Genomic DNA, 16,856 nt, shown 5'->3' with positions numbered 1-16,856 from the left:
CATTCCTAGATGAGATGGCACGTGTGTGTGTGTGTGTGTGTGTGTGTGTGTGTGTGTGTGTGTGTTGGGTTGGTTTGGGGGCAGTGCTGGGAATGGGGTGTGTCACTGTCCAGTGATCAGTTCTTGTGCGGAGCTAAAGGCAAATGAAATGGTGAAAGCTCTAGACTTCGGAGTCAGAGGGTTCCGGATTCAAAGCTCGGGTCCGGGGAATCTTGGACAAGTTGCATCTCCTCTCTCAACCTTGGTTTCCATTTTAATTGTATTTTTTTGGTGAAATAGGTGGGGGTAGGAATCCCTAGTATATGATGTTGACATGACAGTGAAATCAACTTTTATTGGAAACGTGTTTAGCACAGTGCCTGGTAGCTGAGGGCTCTGATGATGGTTTGTATGGGGGCAGGCTGGGAGGAGACCGTTGAGTTTGGGGCTTGCTCATTGGGTGGTGGAAGCTTATTTATTATTGGGTGCAATAAAATAAGGTGCTGAGAGACAGGAGATAGATGTTGCTGGGGGAAGAAAAAAGTGAGCAGGAAGGAAGGAGCGAGAGAGAGGGAGATAGACCCACACAGGGACCCATCAGCCAGACAAACTTCTCTTCACTGTGGAGAAAGGAGAGGATTAGAGGTTTGTCAGACTCTCCTTTATGAGTGGAGGCAACTCAGCAAAAAGGGCCATGATGCCTTGGGTGCATTGAGCAATGCTGGCTCTGCCCTTCCCCTCTCCCCACACCCTCTGTTACTGAAAACCCTGGGAACAGCGAGAAAGTACTCTTCATTCAATGACAGAAACTGCACGATGTGGAGCTTCAGTTTTCTCCTCTTTTGGGGTGAGTACGAGCCTGAATAGGGGGTCTGGGGAGAGCCTGCACTGGAACTAGACTGTAAGGAAAAGGGAGGGCCTCGACTGTCCAGACAAGAGATCATAATTCTAGGCTGGACACTGCAAACATCTTCACTGGGGAACCTTTGACCAAAATCAGTCGGTTCAGGGAATTCATCTGTCAAGGAAGAGTTTCGTTATAGTCATTCAGTTGACATGTATTTCCTGAGCACCTACTGTATGCTGGGTGCTGTTTTAGGCACTGAGAATAGAGCAGTGAACAAACAGACAAGGTTTCTGCCCTTGTGAGGCTGACATACCGGTGGGAGGAGATAGGAAGAAAGAAAGCCACTAACGGTAATAGCAACCTCCGAAGTAGCACCGTTCTAAGTTCCTCAAATAGAGAATGTATTCAATCTTCACTAAATGCCTCTGATATTGGGTCAATAATAGTCCCATTTTCTCAGGGTAGCGGGATTGCTGGGTCATATGGTAGTTCCATTTTTAGTTTTTTAAGGAACCTCCATACTGTTCTCCATAGTGGCTGTACCCACTTACATTCCCACCAACAGTGCAAGAGGGTTCCCTTTCCTCCACACCCTCTCCAGTATTTATTGTTTGTAGATTTTTTGATGATGGCCATTCTGACCGGTGTGAGGTGATACCTCACTGTAGTTTTGATTTGCATTTCTCTAATAATTAGTGATGTTGAGCATCTTTTCATGTGCCTGTTGGCCATCTGTATGTCTTCTTTGGAGAAATGTCTATTTAGGTCTTCCACCCATGTTTTGATTGGGTTGTTTGCTTTTTTCATATTGAGCTGTATGAGCTGTTTGTATATTTTGGAGATTAATCCCTTGTCAGCTTCTTCATTTGCAAATATTTTCTCTGATTCTGAGGGTTGTCTTTTTGTCTTGTTTATGGTGTCCTTTGCTGTGCAAAAGCTTTTAAGTTTCATTAGGTCCCATTTGTTTATTTTTGTTTTTATTTTCAAAATTGGGTCATTTGTAGAGACGTGGATGGACCTAGAGACTGTCCTACAGAGTGAAGTAAGTCAGAAAGAGAAAAACAAATATTGTATATTAGCGCATGTATGTGGAATCTACAAAAGTGGTACAGATGAACCTATTCGCAAAGCAGAAATAGAGACGCAGATGTAGAGAACAAACGTATGGACACCAAGGGGCGGAAAGGGCGGGGATGGGATGAATACTGAGATTGGGATTGACAGATATACACTACTATGTATAAAATAGATAACTAATGAGAACCCTCTGCATAGCACAGGGAGCTCTACTCGATGCTCTGTGGCGCCCTAAATGGGAAGGAAATCCAAAAGAGAGGGGGTCTATGTATACACATAGCTGATTCACTTCGCTGAACAGCAGAAACTAACACAACATTGTAAAGCAGCTATACCCCGATTCCAATAAAATAGTCCCATTTTACAAAGGAGAAAAATGAGGCCAAAGAGATTAAATAACTTGCCCGAGACCATTTAGCTAGTGAGGGGCAGAGCTAGGATTTAGAAACAGGCATCCTGGATCCAGAGTCTGTACGTCTCTAAGCTATGCCACTCCAAAGAACAAATAAACAAAGCATTTCAGGGAGCGACAAGCGCTCTGAAAGAAATTGTCATAGAGCGTGACTGGGGCTTACGTAGAAGAGGGAAGTCAGGGGAAGGTATTTCTGCAGAAGTGATGTTCGTGCTGAGGCCTGAACAATGAGATGGAGCCGGTGTTTTTTCTTCAGCTGTCAGTTTTTCTGGGTCTTGCTTATCTTTCATGTCATGGTTTCCTTCACGGGTCTTGTGAGTTTTGGTCTCTGGTTCAAATCTAAGAATGGGAGATCTTATCTAAGCAACAAGTGTGGGTTTTCTCTGTGTTGTACATTGGATCCGTTTCCCTTATTTCACTGAGGAGAAAATTTGGTCACAAAGAGATTAGGTAACTTTCCCAAGGCCACGTAGTCTGTAATTGGTGAAGCCAGAGTTTTAAGCCCAAGCATTTTGACCCTAGCGCTGGTATGCTTAAACACGATGTTCTGTTGCCTTTAAAATAAGTAAAGAGCAAGAGAATTTCAGTTAGTGAAAATAAGAAAGTTGGGAGTTTGGGTCTGTGGGACTTGTCGACTGGCAGGTTTCATTAGAAGGAGCAGGTAATTTGTGGACCTCAAATGCTAAGATGCAGACTTGTTTCTTTGGGGTGTCAGCACTGGTGTTGGCCCTTAGCACTCTATTCTGCCCTTAATAAGCAAAGAGTGGTGATGTTGACATTGATGATGGTGGTGATGGTGTTGGTGATGCTGAAGATGATGATAATGATGATGATGGTGATGATGATATGATGTGATGATGGAGAGGAGCTAAATGTTGGGGGGCTGCACTGCCTTTTAGATGTTAAAAAAATTGTCTTACCCTCCCATTAAAATTTAATACTACAGATATACTATATACTTATTTATATATTATATGTATATCTGTATGTGTCTTATACATGAAGAGTAAGATTTTTTTGTTTCTCCCCAAGAACCAAGTTTTGCTCTTGGGGGCAGATATCATTTCTTTTGAGAATGCATGTTTCAATGTATGGGGATTTTTTTTCTTCTAATTTTTATTGGGGTAGAGTTGATTTACAATGTAGTGTTAATTTCAGGTGTACAGCAAAGTGAATCTGTTATACATATACATATATCCACTCGTTTTTAGATTCTTTTCCAATATAGGTCATTACAAAATATTGAGTAGAGTTCCCTGGGCTATACAGTAGGTTCTTATTAGTTTTTTTTTTTCTTTTTGGACGTGCTGCACGGCTTGTGGGATCTTAGCTCCCCAATGAGGGATCGAACCCATGTTACCTGCAGTGGAAGTGCGGAGTCCTAACCACCGGACCTCCAGGGAATTTCTTCAATGTATGTTTTTGAAAATCATCTGGAACTCTTTGTAAATGAAAAAAAAATGAAGATAATACAAACAAAATGAAAATGAAGTGCAGAAAAGCAGGAATGGTGGCTGTGAATGTTATATAAAATAATGTATGCTTGTCATTCACTTGGGGCTTTCGTCTAAGCTCATCAAACCCGTTTCTATGAGGCTACACCAAGAGTAGTTTTTCAGGTTGAGTCCAAAGAGCTTCTTTTTTTTTTTTTTTTTTTTGCAGTACGCGGGCCTCTCACCGCTGTGGCCTCTCCCGTTGCGGAGCACAGGCTCCGGACGCACAGGCTCAGCGGCCATGGCTCACGAGCCCAGCCGCTCCGCGGCATGTGGGATCTTCCCGGACCGGGGCACGAACCCGTGTCCCCTGCATCGGCAGGCGGACTCTCAACCCCTGCGCCACCAGGGAAGCCCAAAGAGCTTCTTGATGGGTCATGGTGTTTTTCTTTTTTTTTTCACAGGGTGTTGTGGTATATACACCTGGGGAATGTTCACATTACCCTCACTGGAATCAATGGCAAGACGTAAGTTGGGGAATCTATATGCCCAGTGTGGCGGGGAGGAGAATCTTCTGACCCAGGAGGCTGAGACACAGCTGGACACTTGCCACAAGCTAGTCCGTGGCTGAGAAGGGATAACATCCAGGTCTCCCGGTTCCCACCCAAGCTTTTTCTCTTGTGCCTTAAACTTGCTGTGTGACCTCAGGCCGGTCACTCGACCTCTTTGATCTTCAGTTTCCTCAGCTGCGAGACACAGGTAACGAGGGTTCTTGTGTCACAGGGATGTTGTGAAGCTTAAAACCAAAGAGGTAATGTTGTATACTACCTGGCATGTGTGAGAAGAGCTTCATGAATGATGGGGCAGTGGGGATGGGGATGGGATTTATTTAAACTACAACTCAACGTGGGGAAAAAAAGTGCATTTTTAGGTGTTTTGTTCAGTATTCTGATCTTCCACACAAGCTCCTGCTGGATCCAGGAGGAGAAACATGGCCAGTTCTGTGTTCTCAGTGTCTCAGTTTCCTGGCCCCGCCTTATTTGGGAAACTCAGCCTTTATGGTACGAAGAGTTAATCTTTCAAATCTCCTCACCCTCCTCTCGTTCCTCCCGAGATGGTGTGTGGGTGTTGGCATAGGGATAGCTTATGGCATCTTGCAGCAGTGAAGTGTGGACTCTGAATGGGGTGTTTTGTCCGCTGGGGAAAAAAACATGGTAACAACTTGGAATAAACTAAATGTATGCTTACACCAGGGGACTGGCTGGATAAATCGTTGCATTTGTGAGACCAGCTCAAGCTACTGTAACAAATAAACTCCAAACTGTCAGTGGCTTAAGAAGAAGAAATTTCATTCTTGTTTGTTTAAGAGTCCAATGAGGATATTTCTGGCTGGTGGGTGGTTTTCCTACATGTAGTGATTCGGGGACCCAGCTGCTTTCTGTTTTGTGGCTCAGCCATCCTAGTATCTCAGAGACTCTGCAGACAGTGGCGAAGCCACATTATCAAAACTCAGGCTCTGCAGTGACACACGTCAACGGCCGTTCATGGTCACGTGACCATACCTGGGTGCAAGGTGAGCTGGGAAATGTAGTCCATGGCAGGGTAGTTGCCTCCTACTGTCAATTCTACACCACGGAAAGGAGAGTGTGAAGTTTTTGTTTGATCTTGGGCTACCTAGCTATCTCTGGCACAGTTAGAGCCCATGGATATAATGGAATGCTATACAGCTGATAAAAAGCTTAAGTTTGGTCATGTGAACTGACTTGGAAAATTGCCCCAAACATTATTTTCTTAATTTTTTTAACTATAGAAATATTTAAACGTTCAAAGGTAGGAAAAATAGTATAACAAACTCCCATGTACCCATTGCTCAACTTCAACACTTGGCAAATTTTGCTGCTCTTGGTTACATGAAAAAGAAAGGAATAGTAGAATAGAGCTGTCCAAAAGAACTTTCTATGACAATGAACATGTTCTAGATCTACAGTAGTCACCAGTCAATGGAGCTACTGAGAACTTAAATGAGGCTGGTGCAACTGAAGAATCAATGCTTCATTTTATTTAATTTTAATAGATTTCAGTGTAAACAGCCATATATGATTAGTAGCTACGTGTTGGACAGCACAGCGGACTGTATGTTGAGTGATACCATTTGTGTTCAAAAAATTGTGTGAATTTATAAATTCAATCATATTTAATGTTATATTTACATGACTGAGCTTGTGAATAGGACCTAGCCTTAAAGGATGCACTCTAAGCTTTTGACAGTGGTGACCCCTGAGAATAACGATGGGGCACAGGGAAATCTTCACTTTTAATTTTATATACTTCGGCATTGTTTGAATTTTTTTACTATAAGTAATTATTACCTTCTTTTTTTTTTTTTTTTTTTTTTTTTTGCGGTATGCGGGCCTCTCACTGTTGTGGCCTCTCTCCTGAGGAGCACAGGCTCCGGACACACAGGCTCAGCGGCCATGGCTCACGGGCCCAGCCACTCCACGGCATGTGGGATCCTCCCAGACCGGGGCACGAACCCGTGTCCCCTGCATTGGCAGGCGGACTCTCAACCACTGCGCCACCAGGGAAGCCCAATTATTACCTTCTTAAAAAAAGATAAAGACAAATGAAACAACAGATACACAGCACTATATATAAAATAGTTAAGCAACAAGGTCCTACTGTATAGCATGGGGAACTGTATTCAATATCTTGGAATAACCTATAATGGAAAAGAATCTGAAAAAGAATATATATATATGTATATGAACTGAATTACTTTGCTGTACACCCGAAACTAATACAACGTTGTAAATCAACTATACCTCAATAAAAAAATTTTTTTAAAAACCCAAAGAAACAAAAATAAGGATCACCACCTGCTTTTGGTTAATTTCTATAGAAGCAGAGTCTGAGGTGAGGATTCTTGTGTGAGCAATTTATTAAGGAAGGGCTCTCAGGAGACACTTGTAGGGGAGGGAGGGAAGCAGGATTGGATAGGGGAAGAACAAGCCACTCAGAACGTGTTTCAGGAGAGTTTCAGCCACAGCCTGGTCCCAGGAGGAGCTCTGGAGTGTGAATTACATCACAGAGGTTCACCTGCTCAGAGACCATTACACTCCGTCATCTGTCAGGCAATACTTCTAGGCCAGTGAGACAGTGGCGGGGATGCGATGCCAATCAGGTAAATTGGATGGGGGTAGGGCCGAGAGCCGCTGCTATCCCCCCACCCATATTTTTAAAACTTTTTTTTTTTTTGACCTCACCGCGCAGCATGTGGGATCTTAATTCCCCCACCAGGGATTAAACCCATGCCCCCTGCAGTGGAAGCACAGAGTCCTAACCACTGGACTGCCAGAGAATTCCCCCCACCTCCTTTTTTTAAATTGTTTTTAAAAATTGAAGTATAGTTAATATTCAATGTTGTGTTAGTTTCAGGTGTCCAGCAAAGTGATTCATTTTTATACACACACACACACACACACACACGTGTATATATATTCTTTTTCAGATTCTTTTCCATTATAGGTTATTACAAGAAATTGAACGTAGTTCCCTGTGCTATACAGTAGGTCCTCGTTTACCTGTTTTATATATAGTAGTGTGTATCTGTTAATCCCAAACTCCTAATGTACCTCTCCCCACCGCCCGCTATCCCCTTTGGTAACCATAAGTCTGTTTTCTATGTCTGTGAGTCTATTTCTGTTTTGTAAGTAAGTTCATTTGTATCATTTTTTTAAAATTCCACATAGAAGTGCTTACTTCACTTAATATGATAATCTCTAGGTCCATCCATGTTGCTGCAAATGACATTATTTCATTCTTTTTTATAACTGAGAAATATTCCATTGTATGTGTATGTGTGTATATATATATCTCACATCTTCTTTATCCATTCATCTGTCCGTGGACATTAGGTTGCTTCCATGTCTTGGCTCTTATAAAAAGTGCTTCCATGAACATTGGAATCCCATCCTTTCTTACTTGGCAAGGTGTGAAGGACTCGTGAGCTGATGGTGATAAATCCCCAGGAAGAGGCTGGGTTTTCCTCTTCACATCCTCACTCCCTCTTAACACCCGTCCACTCTGCTTGGCTCTTCTCTTGCATCCTGACTCGTGGTGTGACCTGGGAACGATTTTACAAACTCTCTTGGGCCTCCCTTTCCACATCTGTAGAAAGGAGTCCTAACGTTTACCTTGAAGTAGGGTGACCCACTATCCTGGCTTGACCCAGACTGGAGGGAAGGGGTGTTTCCCAGGATGCTGGACTTTGAGTGCTAACACCGGGAAAGTCCTGGGAAAACCAGGATGGCTTGGTCATCTCTCCTCAAAGTATTATCGTGAGGACTGCAGAACATCTAAGGAAGGGGCTGGGCAGGTGGAAGACACCTAGGAAATGGTAGTTCTAGTTATATTTTTAAAAGTCTCTTTGCCTCCTTGAGTCTCATTTTCTATGTTCGTCAATTAAGTGACCATCTATTAAGTTGTTGTGCTCACGGTTGAGGATCATGTGCATGTCTCGGTTGGATTGTTGAAGTGGCTTCTGCCCCGGTCTCCTGTTTCCTTGCCCTTCTAAGAATGTCCAGAGGGCGCCTGTGAGCCCCTGAGTCAGGTCCTGCCCCACCTCTGCCCACAGCCCTCCAGGGTTCCCTCCTCCCTCAGGGCAAAAGTCTGAGTCCTCCCTGCTGCCCACAAAGTCCTGCACGACCTGCCCTGTCTCCTCCCTGCCCTCCCTTCCTCCCTCTCTCTCCCCCTCGCTCACTCTGCTCCAGCCACCTGGGTTTCTTTGCTCTTCCTGTAACACACCAGGCACTGTCCTGCCCCAGGGCCTTTGCATGTGCTGTTCCTTCTGCCCGGAATCTTTTGCTCCCTATATATACATGGCTCCCTCCTTCACCTTCTGTATGCTTCAGCTCATGAGTTATCTTCTCAGTGACTACCCTAGTTTTGACATTGTATGCCTCATCAGATTATCATCTCCGTGAAGGTGGGGAATTTTGTATGTCTTGTTCCTCTGCTGAATCCACAGGGCTTAGAATATTGCCTGGCATATAGTAGGTGTTTGTATTTGTCAGGGTTATCCAGCGAAACAGAATCAATAGAATGGATAGCTACATATAAGTATATGTTAATATTTATTGTAAGGAATTGGCTCACATGATTCTGGCACGTCTCAAGATCTGCAGGCCAGAAAGAATTTGGAGAACTGAGCAGAGGTGAGTGTGGGTGGTGGGACCAGGTAGAAGATGAGCCAGAGAAGCTAGCAGGTGGCCGGTCACACAGGACCGTGTTGCTATTCTGGTTTGGGGTGGATTTGAGTCCTGAGAGATTGGGCTAGAGGAAGAAAGGAAGTAATGGGAAACTCAGAGTTGAGAGATCACAAGTGGTAATACACAGTAAATCTGCAAAAAGAAATGTTGCCTTTGCAGATGAAAGAGGAAGCTGGAAATGAGAAGAGAGATAAAACCGGAGGCATAGTGCAGGGAAGGGAAATAAACAAGGCAGTGTGCAGGCAGCAAAGAGTCTGGCTTTCAAGACCTTAGTAATGAAAATCTGTCCCTTTTGTTTTTGCAGCACTTTATAAATCTGACTAATTGTTGGGGTCACTTCTGTTGACTTCTCTCTTTCTATTACATCCCACATCCAATCCATCGGCAAATCCCATTAGCATTACCTTCTGAATAAACCCAGAATCTTATGTGCGCCCCTGTTCCCACCCGGGCTGTATCCACCATCATCGCTCACCTGGACAAGTGCAGTTGCCTCCTACCTGGTCATCCTACCTCTGCTCCGATACAGTTCATCCTCCAACCAGTGGCCAGAAGGATCATGTGAAAACCCAAGTGATGCTGTATTCCTCCTCTGCTCAAACTCTCCCATGGCTCCCATCCGTCTCTGATAAAAAGCTGAAACCTTACAATGGTCCAGCAGATCCTACGTGATTTTGTCATATCACCTCCTCCCATGGACCTGTCATCCACTCTGCTCCAACCACACCCATCTTGTAATTCCATGACATCACTAGGCATGGTCCTGCCACAGGACCTTTGCACTTGCTGTTTCCTCTGCCTTAAATAGTTTCATAGCTCACTCACTCAGCTCCCTTAGGTCTTTGCTCAAATGTTACCTTCTCAGTGAGGTCTTCATGACCGAGCACCCACTATGCACTCGGGACACAGCAGTAAATGAGACAGACACAACCCCCTGCCTTCTGGGAGCTTACAGTCCATCAAGACAAAAGACTTGAAACAACCAATTGAAAAAGTTTTTGCATAGAATTGTCTTAGAAATTGCCTGAAGATTTATTCCGTTTCCAGCCAGACCCACCTCTTCTTGCCTAGCAGTAGTGAAAACCACGCACTTTGGATTTTGACAGGCCTGCTGCCGCCTCTCACCAGCTGTGTGTCCTCGGGCAAGTCACTGAACGTCTCTGACCCTCAGTTTTCCACAGCTGTATAATGGGATCTGGATTTGTTTTCTGTGGGTGCTGTAACAAATTCCCATAGACTTGGTGGATTAAAATAACAAAAACCTTATCTTATGGCTCTGGAGGTCAGAAGTCCGAAATGGGTCCTACTGGGCTAAAATCAAGATGTCAGCAGGTGGGCTTCCCTGGTGGCGCAGGGGTTGAGAGTCCGCCTGCTGATGCAAGGGACACGGGTTCGTGCCCCGGTCCAGGAAGATCCCACATGCCACGGAGCGGCTGGGCCCGTGAGCCATGGCCGCTGAGCCTGCGCGTCCAGAGCCTGTGCTCTGCAGCGGGAGAGGACACGACAGTCAGAGGCCCGTGTACCGCAAAAAAAAAAAAAAAAAAAAAAGATGTCAGCAGGGGCTGCAATAAAATCAGTTGCAGGGCTGTAATGTTCGCTCATAACTCTTCTGTCTAGAGCTCTGATGCTCTTTCAGGGACTTGTTAACAATGCAGAATCTTAGGTCCATCCCGAGACCCGAATCAGCATCTGATTTCCCAAGATCTCTTGGGGATCCCAGATGAGGCAGATGCTACTGGTCTGTGGACCACACTTGGAGCAGCAAGGGTCTGGGGTCTATAAGGTCCTTCACTGAGCTCCCTTGGTGGCTGTATCAGTTTCCCAGGGCTGCTGAAATTACCACAAACCAGGTGGCTCAAAACAACAGAAATGTATCCTCGCACAGTTCTGGAGACCAGAAGTCTGAAATCGAGGTGCTTTCTCTCAAGGCTGTAGGGGAGAATCTGTTCCGAGCTCTCCTAGCTTCGGGCGTTGCTGGTCATGCTTAGTGGTCCTTAACTTGTAGATGCGCCCTTCTGATCTCTGCCTCCATCATCACGTGCTGTTCTCCCTGTCTCTGTGCCTCGCCTCTTGTTCTTAGAAGGACACCAATCATATCAGGTTAAAGGACCACCCTGCTCCAGTATAATCTCATCTTAATTTAGGTCTTAATTACATTTACAAAGACTCTATTTCCAAATAAGGTCACATTCTCAGGGACCAGCGTTTAGGACTTCAATAACTTCAACATTTGGGGGAGGGGGGACCCAATTCAACTCATAACAGTCACCTTCCTTCTCTTGCGCTGGCTTCCCTTGCAGCCCACTCGGTGCTCTAACCCAAATCCTTTCTTCTCCATTGCCTAGATATGAATGGGTGTACAGACACCACCATGTGTCCGGCGTACGCAACCTGCACCAACACTTCAACAAGTTACTACTGTACTTGCAAAAAAGGCTTCCTGTCCAGCAATGGACAGACGAAGTTCAGGGACCCACAAGTGAAATGCAAAGGTGAGTTCATGCCCCCTCAAAATCCGCTATCATTCAGTTGGAAAATCAGGTGGAAGCTGGTTGGGCCGCAGATGTAGGTACTTTTTCTTTTTTCCCAAGCGTTATTTCCTCCCTCCTTCCCTCCCTGTCTCTCCCTTTCTTCCTTCCTTCCTTCCTTCCTTCCTTCCTTCCTTCCTTCCTTCCTTCCTTCCTTCCTTCCTTCCTTCTTTCCTTTCTTTCTTTCTTTCTTTCTTTCCTTCTTTCTTTCTTTCTTTCTTTCTTTCTTTCTTTCTTTCTTTCTTTCTTTCTCTTTCTTTATTTCTTAATCCCTTCCTTCCTTCCTTCCTCCCTCCCTCGCTCCCTCTCCCTCTCTCTCTCCCCCCTCTCTTTCTCTCTTTCCTTCCTCCCTCCCTCCCTCCCCCTCACCCCCTCTTTCTTTCTTTCTGTTCCTGGTCACAAAAACCTCCAATGATTAGAGACAAGTGTTAGAATAAAAAGAAACAAAATTATGCTGTTTGTCAATATCTGGAAATAACCACTGATTTCCTTCTGGTCGCCTCTCTATGCAAATCACAAGATTTTCCGCATATATTGAGAGCCAGGCCCTGTGTGAGGGGCTTTACGTGCATTTTCACATTACGTCAAGTGTAGTCGTTGTGATGATCTCCACCGTACAGATGAGAAGACTGAGGCTTGGAGAACTGAAACGACTTCTTTAGGATCAGTCAAACTGGAATTCAAACCCAGGTCTTTTTGAGTGTAACAGCGATCTCTCAACCACTTACCTATTTGCCACAGTCCAGCTGTGAAGCGTTGGGAAATTGTATTTAATCTCTCTCAGCCTCACTATTTCCATCTGTAGAATGGGAGTATAAGAGTACCTACATTAAAGGATATTTGCGATTATATGCAGTAGTGTATGCAGTGTGTTAGGCACATGTACCGTCCCAAGAGCTACTATCAACATAAATAATAGAAACTAAAATAATTCCCAGAATAAGCTAAGTTTTTGGTTTGTAGCCCTTATATTTAGACCCAAACTCTCCTCTTGACTGTAAAGGTCCGACTATGCCTCTGACGTAGTTTGCAGGGGTCTGCAAACTTTTTCTGTAAGGGGCCGGATAGTAAATATTTTGGAGGTTGCTGGCTGAATGATCTCTCTTGACTACTTAGTACTCCAGGGGTACTGCAAAAGCAGCCACAGATGATACAGAAATAAATGAGTGGGGCTGTGTTCTAATAAAACTTTATTTACACAAACAGGGAGCAGGCTGGATTTGACTTATGGGCTGTAAATCACTTGCTGAGCTCTGAACAAGATAACTGATTTGTATTATTATAGTTCCCAGGGAACCCCAAACATACTTTCTTAAAACATTATTTTTTATTGAAGTATAGTTGATTTACAATGTTGTGTTAATTTCTGCTATACAGCAAAATGATTCAGCTATATATATATGTATATGTGTGTCTGTATATGTGTGTGTGTGTGTATATATTTTTTTTTTCAGATTCTTTTCCATTATGGTTTATTACAGGATATTGAATATAGTTCCCTGTGCTGTACAGCAGGACCTTGTTGTTTATCCATTCTAAATGTAATACTTTGCATCTGCTAACCCCAAACTCACATTCCATCCTCCCCTCCACTCCCTTGGCAATGACAAGTCTGTTCTCTATGTCTGGGAGTCTATTTCTGGCTTGCAAATAAATTCATTTGTGTCATATTTTAGATTCCACATACAGGTGGTATCATACGGTATTTGTCTTTCTCTGTCTGACTTCACATAGTATGATAATCTCTAGGTACATCCACATTGCTGCAAATGGCATTATTTCATTCATTGTCATGACTGAGTAATATTCCATTGTACATATGGACCACATCTTCTTTATCCATTCAACTGTTTATGGACATTTTGGTTGCCTCCATGTCTTGGCTATTGTAAATAGTGCTGCTATGAATATTGTGGTGCATGTATCTTTTCAAATTATGGTTTTGTCCGGATATATGCCCAGGAGTGGGATTGCAGGATCATATGGTAGCTCTATTTTTAGTTGTTTAAGGAACCTCCATACTGTTCTCCATAGTGACTGCACCAATTTACATTCCCACCAACAGTGTTAGGAGGGTTCCCTTTTCTCCACACCCTCTCCAGCCTTTGTTATTTGTAGACTTTTTAATGATGGCCACTCTGACTGGTGTGAGGTGATACCTCATTGTAGTTTTGGTTTGCATTTCTCAAATAATTAGTGATGTTGAGCATCTTTTCATTGGTCATCTGTACAAACATACTTTTTAAAATCTTTAGGCTACAGTTCATGGGTTATTCAGTAAGCACAGTAGTCTTGTTGGTCCCTTGTTTTTAAATAATGGGTGAGGGCAACATTCCCCATCTACAAAATGGTGGGTACTACAGCAAGGATCTTGTCCACTCTATGTCTTTGACCTGTGGTACCTAACACATTGTGAATATTTGATAGATATTTGTCAAATGAAGGACTATGCTACCTTATTCTTTATGTCAACTCCAGACCTAATCACCCTGCAATTGATGGACACTAGGTCTTTCTAATGTTTCATGACTTAAAGCTGGAATGAACATTCCTGTGATCTTATCTTGATATATAGTGGCAGGTACAGATTTCTCTCTAGGAGAGGCACAGTTTGCTGGGAGGGAGCTGTAGGGTACTTGCCTTTAAGTTCTATTTGCACGACAAGTGCATCGTAAGTGTTTATTCAGGGTGACTTGACAGAGTAGGGCTGAAGGAGATTAGGGGAGGACCACCCCATGGTACCATGACTGCACAATTCTATGGGTGCTTCAATGAGTAAATTCCTAGAGGTGGGTTTGGAAACTGTTCTGGTTATCTATTGCTGGGGAGCAGCCAACTTTGTGTATTAAAACACCAGCAATCATTTATTTTGCTCATGAATGAATCTTCCATTTGGACTGAGTTTTGCTGAGGATGACTTGACTTTGTTCTACACATTGTTAGTTGAGTCGGCTTAGCTTGGGGCTGGAGGATCCAGTTTGCAGGGGGCTCACTCAGAAGGCTGGCAAGCTGGTGCTGGCTGTTGGCTGGCTGCTCTGCCAGGGCTGTGGGCTGGAGGTCTTAGTTCTTCTCCACGTGGGCTGCTTTCTCATGGCTGGTTGAGCTTCCTCACAGTGTGGCGGCTGAGTCAAGCACCAGCTTCTCAAGAGAGCAAGGTGGAAGTGTGTGACATTTTTATGACTTGCATGGTATATTTAGGACCTAGTGTCACCACCACCATAGTCACAAGCATGGTCAGATTCAAGGGGAGGAAATGTAGACCCCAGGGCTCGATGGAAGGAATACCAATGAAAGGGCGTTGAATTAAGGGCATATGGGATGGAAGGCATTGTTTCAACCAACTTTGGAAAATGCAAACTGTTTCACAAGATGAAGAAAATTTGTAACACTCTGACTCTTTTTCTCTCCAGATATAGATGAATGTTCTCAAAGCCACCCACCATGTGGTCCTAACTCAATCTGCAGAAACCTGCGGGGGAGGTATAAGTGCGATTGTTTGCCTGGTTTCTCTTCTCCCACTGGAAATAACTGGAACCCAGGAAAGCCAGGTCATTTCACCTGTACAGGTAATGCGCTCAGGCTCTCAGGCATGGGTCTTCGGTGGACAGCTCCTACTGAGTTGGGTACCTGTGTTTCTAACCATAGACACCTAATCTTTTGTCTTCCCGATGTCCTCCACTGCTCCTCAGACATTAATGAATGCCTCGACAGTGGGATCTGCCCAGAGCACTCTGAGTGTACCAACTCTTTGGGAAGCTACAGGTGCAGCTGTCAAGTTGGGTACACCTCTAAAAACTCGAGCTGTGAAGGTATAGAGAACCTGATCTTCTTTACCTACTCGATTAATTAAGAACTTCATATAGTGATCCTATGTGGTAGGGATTATGATCCTCATTTTAGAAATAATCCAGTCGAGGCTCAGAGAGGTAAAGTCATTTGTTTAAGAATACACAGCTATTAAGTAGAAGAACCTGAATGTGAACTCCCGTTGAGGGTCTACTATGAGTTAAGCAGTGGGTCAGGCAGTACTTGAGAGTAACGGTGGGGGGGAGCTCGATCCTTAGAGTGATTCATTGACCACCCTGTGGGGGGGAGATATTGACAATGTCTGCAGACATTTTTGGTTGTCACAACTGGTGGCGGAGGCGGGTGGTTTGTGTTACTGTCAACTGGTGGGTAGAGACCAGAGACCCTGCTAAACATCCTCCAATGCACAGAACAGTCTCCCCACAGCCAAGAATGATCTGGTCTGAAGTGTCAGTAGCACTGAGATAAACTCTGTCCTGGGGAGAGCTCAGACCCAAACTTCAAAACTTTTCCCTGAAAGGTATTTGAATGAAGACCTGAGAGTTATTCTTGATCCTCCCTCCCCTTCCATATTAAATCAGTCATCATGTCATTGGGCAAAATGCCTGCTAAATATGTCTTGAATCTCTTCACTCTTTTCCATCCTTGGTTTAGATTTCATCAGTATTGCAACAGCCTCCTCACTAGTCTTTCCCTTTTTCTAGTGTTGATCCCTTGAATCTATCCTCTGCACTGCAGCCAGAATATTCTCACCAAGAGACAAGGGCTCCATCTTCCTGAGTCTGCTGCAGCACTATTATTTATTTAAAGGGAGGGTGACTCTATCAAGCAAGGCATGGAGTGATCAAGCCCTCAACATACCCCCTTGACTTGGATTTAGAGATATTTGAAGTCATCTCTGACTTTTCTGATCTATTTGTAGCAGTTAGCTATTGCTGAGTAACAAATCACCCCAGAAGTTGGTGGTTAAAACAACCACCATTTGTCTAGTTCTGGATTCCACATGTTGGCAGTTTAGGTTGGGCTCTGCTGGTCATTTCTTTGGGTCTCCACTGGGCTTGTTCATGTGTTTGTGGACAGCTGTGGGTCTCACATATCTGGGGCTCATCTGGGATGATCCAACTCTCTTGCACTTTGTCTTTTTTTTTTAAATTAACCTGGGGTTTGTTCATATGGCAGAGGCAAGGGGTCCAAAGTGTGAGCAGAAGCAAGTAAGTTTCTTGAGGTCTAAGTTTGGAACTGGCGCCACGTTGCTTCTGCCATATTTATTGACCAACGCAAGTCATAGAGCCAGCTACAGTCAAGGGCTGGGGAAACAAACTCATCTTAAAGAGAGGAGTGGCAATGTCGCATGGTACGGCACAAACCTCATCCCATGTTGTGGACACAGGGAGGAGTAAAGGATGACAGCCATTTCTGCAATCTATGATCATTGTGACTTGAAACTATTTGCCACCCTTTTGCTTGCATACGGTTGGCCAGCATTATTCTCAAGACCATGCTTAG

General features: G+C 44.2%; 1 protein-coding gene across 1 annotated transcript in view; it reads left to right on the top strand.

Moving 5' to 3' along the window:
* Nucleotides 1-770: 770 nt before the first annotated feature.
* Nucleotides 771-16,856, top strand: part of ADGRE1 (adhesion G protein-coupled receptor E1) — a gene marked incomplete at its 3' end in the record, with an annotated part of 44,281 nt that continues 28,195 nt past the window's right edge. Inside the window, exons 1-5 of the mRNA XM_079918715.1 lie at nucleotides 771-826; nucleotides 4,213-4,275; nucleotides 11,361-11,507; nucleotides 14,954-15,109; nucleotides 15,233-15,352. Of these exons, the coding sequence (XP_079774841.1) occupies nucleotides 796-826; nucleotides 4,213-4,275; nucleotides 11,361-11,507; nucleotides 14,954-15,109; nucleotides 15,233-15,352 (517 nt within the window). The 5' untranslated portion in view covers nucleotides 771-795. The remainder of the gene's footprint in view (nucleotides 827-4,212; nucleotides 4,276-11,360; nucleotides 11,508-14,953; nucleotides 15,110-15,232; nucleotides 15,353-16,856) is intronic.

Source organism: Stenella coeruleoalba (assembly GCF_951394435.1).
Source record: "Stenella coeruleoalba genome assembly, chromosome: 3".
Taxonomy (NCBI): domain Eukaryota; kingdom Metazoa; phylum Chordata; class Mammalia; order Artiodactyla; family Delphinidae; genus Stenella; species Stenella coeruleoalba.
Note: the sequence above shows the minus strand (reverse complement) of the source record. Positions and strands in the feature narration are given on the sequence as shown.